Genomic DNA, 5,201 nt, shown 5'->3' on the forward strand with positions numbered 1-5,201 from the left:
CTCCCCTCCCCTCCCCTTCCCTCCCTTGACTTCCCCCTCCCCAAATTTCAAATCTTAGGTATGTTTGTGTAAGGCGGGTCCAGGGGAGTTGCTGGGAGTTTTGCTTTTGACTTGCATTGAAGCAAAGTTTCACCATAGGAGCGCTGATGTCCTGTAGTTTCCATGCCTGTAGTTTCAAGCTGTACATCCCTTTTTTTTTTGCTTGGGTTAATGTGACGCGTATTTGATATTTTTACAGGTCTTATGAATCGAGACTATGAAATTGTAACAAGCAGAGCAGTGAGTGAAATAAATCATTATGATGGTACCGGAGCAGCAATGAGCATTGCTGCTAACAGGGTCTCATTCACATTTAATCTGACTGGACCATCGCTGACGATTGACACTGCATGTTCGTCTTTTCTTTTTGCACTGCACTACGCCTTGCGAGCAATTAAATCAGGTAATAGGACTGAAGAGAAGCTGGACAACGAAATTTGGATTGCTACTGTCTCTGTCTGTCATGTTGGACATCTCAATATGAGTATGTTTCTATTTTACTCCAGGAGATTGTGAGGCAGCAATCTGTGGTGGAGTGAACTGCATAATAGATCCCCGCACCTTTGTATCTCTCAGTAAAGCGAAAATGATCTCTCCGGAGGGAATAAGCAAACCCTTCTCCAAAAAGGCTGATGGCTATGGAAGGGGAGAAGGCTGTGGTGTTGTTTTCCTCAAACCACTGAAAAAGGTAAGATGTCTTGTGAAGCAGCCTAAAGTAACACCGGTTGCTTACCTGAATTCTGCGTCTCCAGTTCTCCAAATTAGTCCAGAGAAGATTGTCCAATTCAAGCTTAAGATTAATGAAGCACCTTATTAAGCATTAAGCATTTATGCACTTCCCCTACCATGGGGAAGGGATCACGCATTTAAAAGTTAGTATTATACTCTGTCTGTTCTCGGTTTTGTTGGTTTGTTTTCTCCTATACAGAGAGAGGATGAGATTATTGAAGATAATTTTACCTTTTTATGAAACAGGCAAAGGAAGACTACAGCAAGATCTGGGGTGTTATAAACGTCAGTGCAGTAAATCAGAACGGTAGGTCCATGACTCCAATCACAAGACCGTCTCCAATAGAGCAAGAGAAGTTACTGCGCAGCATTTATGGAAGTCACGTTGATCCATCAGTTGTGCAGTACGTTGAAGCCCACGGTACAGGAACTGCTGCTGGAGATCCTACTGAAGCTGAAAGCCTGGGTAGTGTCATTTGTAGAAACAGGTCTTCACAAGTCTCCATCCTGAAGATTGGTTCAGTGAAAGGAAATATTGGCCACACTGAATCAGCTGCTGGAGCAGCAGGGTTAATCAAAGTGCTTCTGATGATGCATCATGGAAAGATTGTCCCATCCTTGCATTACTCGAAGGAGATGAGCAGCATCGATACAGAGAAATTAAACCTTGCAGTTCCCACAAGTGTAGAGCCCTGGGAAGAATCCAGTGAGTATGGAAGAGTAGCTGGCATCAACTGCTTTGGATTTGGAGGAACCAATGCTCACGTTGTAGTCAGGCAGATCAAGCAGCTAGAGCCTCTTCCTGCCTTTAAGAGGCCCCTTGAATTAGTTCTGCTCTCAGCAGCATCAAGTAAGTCCCTTCAGATGACAATGGCCGATACAGCTGAGCAGCTGAGCACAAGAAACTCTGTCACTCTCCCAAGCCTGGCCTATACATCTGCCTGCAGAAGAAGCCATGCCAACTATAGGTACCGGAAAGCGTTTGTCACAAATTCTCTCCAACACTTGCAGCAAGAGGTGATGTCGGCAGCGAGCACTGAACTTGCCATGTCAAAGGTGGAACCGCAGCTGGTGTTTGTGTTCTGTGGCAATGGCGTAACGCTGAAGGAGTTCAGTGAGGTACTGCTCAGCTCAGAGCCAGTGTTCAGAGACAAGTGTAAGGAAATAGAAGCGCTTTTTCAGAAACACGCTCCCATCAGCCTCCTGCCGGCAAGAGGTCACAGCCCAAAGGATTTGTTGAATCCAGAGCTTTCGCAGCCCTTGCTTTTTACCCTGCAGGTTGCCTTAGCTTGCCTTCTGAAATCCTGGGGCATCAAACCAGTCACTGCTGTTGGCCACTCGGTAGGGGAAGTTGCTGCTGCGCATTTTGCTGGGTACCTTTCCCTGGCAGATGCAGTCAAAGTGATTTATCACCGGAGCCGGCTGCAGGCAAAGACTGCCAGTGGCAGAATGCTGGTGGTTGGGAACATCCCTGTTCAAGAGATTGCTGAATGTCTGCATCGCTACTCGGGAAAGGTGTGCATTGCAGCTTTCAACAGCCCGGTCTCCTGCACCTTGTCTGGGAATTCAGACTCTGTGGATGCTGTCCAGAGAGATTTAGCTCAAGCTTTCAGCCAGAGAAACATCTTTCTTCATGTTTTAAATGTCCCAGCTGCGTACCACAGCCCCAGCATGGATGTGATACTTGGGGAGTTGGAAGAGAACATACAGCCTTTAGAAAAACAGAAGGGGGAAATTGAAGTGATTTCATCGCTGACTGGGGTGGCTGCTTCTGGAAACGACTTTGCTCAGGGCAAATTCTGGGCCCGGCATACTCGTGAGCCTGTTGCTTTCACTCAAGCCATCAAAACTGCAGCTAGAGACAGGGAAAACTTGGTGTTTGTGGAAATAAGTCCTCACCGAGCATTGCAGAGAAGCATAAAGGAAACTCTAGGAAAAGGCACAAAGGTGTTCTCTTCTTTGCAAACTGATGCGGAGTATCAGACACTCTTCAGCCTGGTAGGAAATCTGTTTGAGCTGGGATATAATCCCAACTGGCAGCACTTTTATAACGGATATCAAAGCGTCCCAGTGGCCATTCCGCGGTATCAATTTGATCGCAAAAAACTCATGGCCTGTCTGGATATCCATCAACAAGCAAACCAAAGAGGTGTCAGTTCCAGTCATCCTTTGATTTATGGCATAAACAGTGACAACACGGAGTTTGGCTGCCTGCTGTCTCAGGACATGACATCGTACTTATATGAGCACAAGAACAACGGTGTGGCTTTAGTCCCTGGTGCTTTTTATGTGGAGCTTGGCCTGGCCTCTGTCATGAGCAGCTCAAGACCTCGAGTGCCTCTGAGTACTTGCCAGATGAGTATCAGTTTTTCTGCGCCGTGTGTTCTCTCACAGGGTTCCCAAGTCTTGAGTATCAAGCTGAGTCCGCAAAAAGCAGTGACAGCCTTTGAGATAGTCTCTTCCTCCAACGCAGTTTATGCTGCAGGCCACGTTACAAAGGGGCCTGAAGCTGTGGTGGAAGAAAGCACTATCTCCTTCCAAGACATCTATCAAAGATGCAGGTCAGTGGTTAGCAGAGAGGAGGTTTATGAAGCATTGTCTCAGGTTGGCTTTCAGTATGGTTCCATATTCAGGCAGCTCGGTGATGTGCATTATTGCCAGGAACTAAAGGAAGCTATAACAAGCATCAAGGTGAACAAGGAGACTGTCAGAGAGATGTACAGCTACTGTATCCATCCAGTGCTGCTCGACTGTTTTCTGCAGATGACTGCTGTCATGACCTCAAGGACGTTCCAGTCTAGAGCAGGCTTTCCTTCAGGCATAGGCAGCCTGGTGGTGCTCCGACCGCTGGAGGAAGAAATGATGATATATATGAGAACAAGCAAATCCATTGGGAACTGCCTAGAGGTCTGTGGATGCTTTATGGACAAACATGGCTCCGTTTTGGCTGAACTCAAGCGCGTTGCCATCACTTTCATGAAGCAAGCATCTTCCAGAGACAATGAGTTCATGTTTGAAAACAAGTGGAAAGAAGTCTCTCTTTCACGGACAATTGGATATGTGGGAGCTATGCCCAGAGTCCTAGTGTTTGCTGACAAATTTGGGATAGCTGAGCAGCTCAAAAAATATTTGCATCCTGGTTCGAGATATGTTATGTATGAAGACTGGGAAGCCCTCTTGGAATATCACACACACAATAAAATGAGAGCAGAGGTTGAGGATTATGATGAAATTCTGTTCCTGTGGGGAATTCAAAAGGTAAACGAAGAGTTCCCAAGCAAAGTGGTAGACCAATTAGCAAAGTGTTGTGAAGCATATCGCCAAGTTATTGTGGCATTAAGAGAGAAAACGTCCCGCTGTTCAGTCAGAGTGATCACCTACAGAACAACAGAAAGAGATGTAGACCACGTAAACTGTGGGTTTGCCTTGTATGGCATGACCAGAACTTGTGTCATTGAAGTTCCAGAAATCACGTTTCAGATAATTGACCTCAGCTCTTCCAGTTCCCTGGACATCTCAGTGCTAGCAGATGTTCTTGTCAAATACAAAGGTGTGGACTATCCAGAAGTTCGCATCAGCCGAGGGAGAATTTATGTGGCCGAAATCAGACGCACACCTTTTGTAGATGCAGACTACAGCCAACCTGTAAGATGTCTCCAGAAGGCAGAAACATTCACTTTGTACACCTCTGATCCGTACACAGCAAAAGACTTGTCTGCTGAATTACCCACCAGCACTGCTACTCAGCTTGACAAACAGAGCGTTGAAATTCAAGTGGACAAAATTTGTCTCCACTCAGAAGACTATTTTCCCATCAGTGTTTCTAGTTGTAACTTTGGTAACACACTGTATTGGAATTCTCAAGCAGTAGACAAACACAGACTTTTAGCTCTTGATTTCAGTGGCACAGTAACTGCAACAGGCAACGATGTGAAGAAAGTTAAAGTGGGAGATCGTGTAGTTTTGTGTTATCCAGCTGCTGCATCCTCCAGAGTTCGGATTCCAGGAACAGTTTGTTTCAATGTAAAGAAATTCCCATGCTTTCAGAATGTCCCTTGTATGTCATACTTTATCATTGCATGGGAAATCTTCCATCAGAGGTTACCCAAGGGGAAACATGGCAGAACATTGGGTATTATTTCTACAGAACCATCATCAGTTTTGTGCCATGTTCTTTCTGCGGCAGCAGAAGCCATGGGTTGGAGAACAGTACTTGCGAGGCCCACTCCTGATAAGTTCCAGTATATAAACTTATGCAATGCCCTTGTTGTTCTTCCTCCAGTAAACAGGCTGTCTCCGGAGGATCTGGCCCACATGTACTTTCTTAAAGATGTGGTGATAGTGTGTGGCAATCGACAGTCTGAATGTACGCAGAATGTCAGTGGAATTGATCATGAAAATATCAGCTTTCATACCCTTACACTTACCAGCAT

The 5,201-nt window shown here is 45.8% G+C and overlaps 1 protein-coding gene across 1 annotated transcript; it reads left to right on the forward strand.

Moving 5' to 3' along the window:
• Nucleotides 1-222: 222 nt before the first annotated feature.
• Nucleotides 223-5,196, forward strand: LOC104293788 (probable polyketide synthase 1; the record flags this gene model as incomplete). Its single annotated transcript, XM_009893315.1, has 3 exons — nucleotides 223-442; nucleotides 546-727; nucleotides 1,015-5,196. Coding segments are annotated over 3 exons (4,584 nt in total), but the record flags the coding sequence as incomplete, so codon positions are not given.
• Nucleotides 5,197-5,201: the final 5 nt, after the last annotated feature.

Source organism: Charadrius vociferus, unplaced genomic scaffold (assembly GCF_000708025.1).
Source record: "Charadrius vociferus isolate BGI_N301 unplaced genomic scaffold, ASM70802v2 C16298967, whole genome shotgun sequence".
Taxonomy (NCBI): domain Eukaryota; kingdom Metazoa; phylum Chordata; class Aves; order Charadriiformes; family Charadriidae; genus Charadrius; species Charadrius vociferus.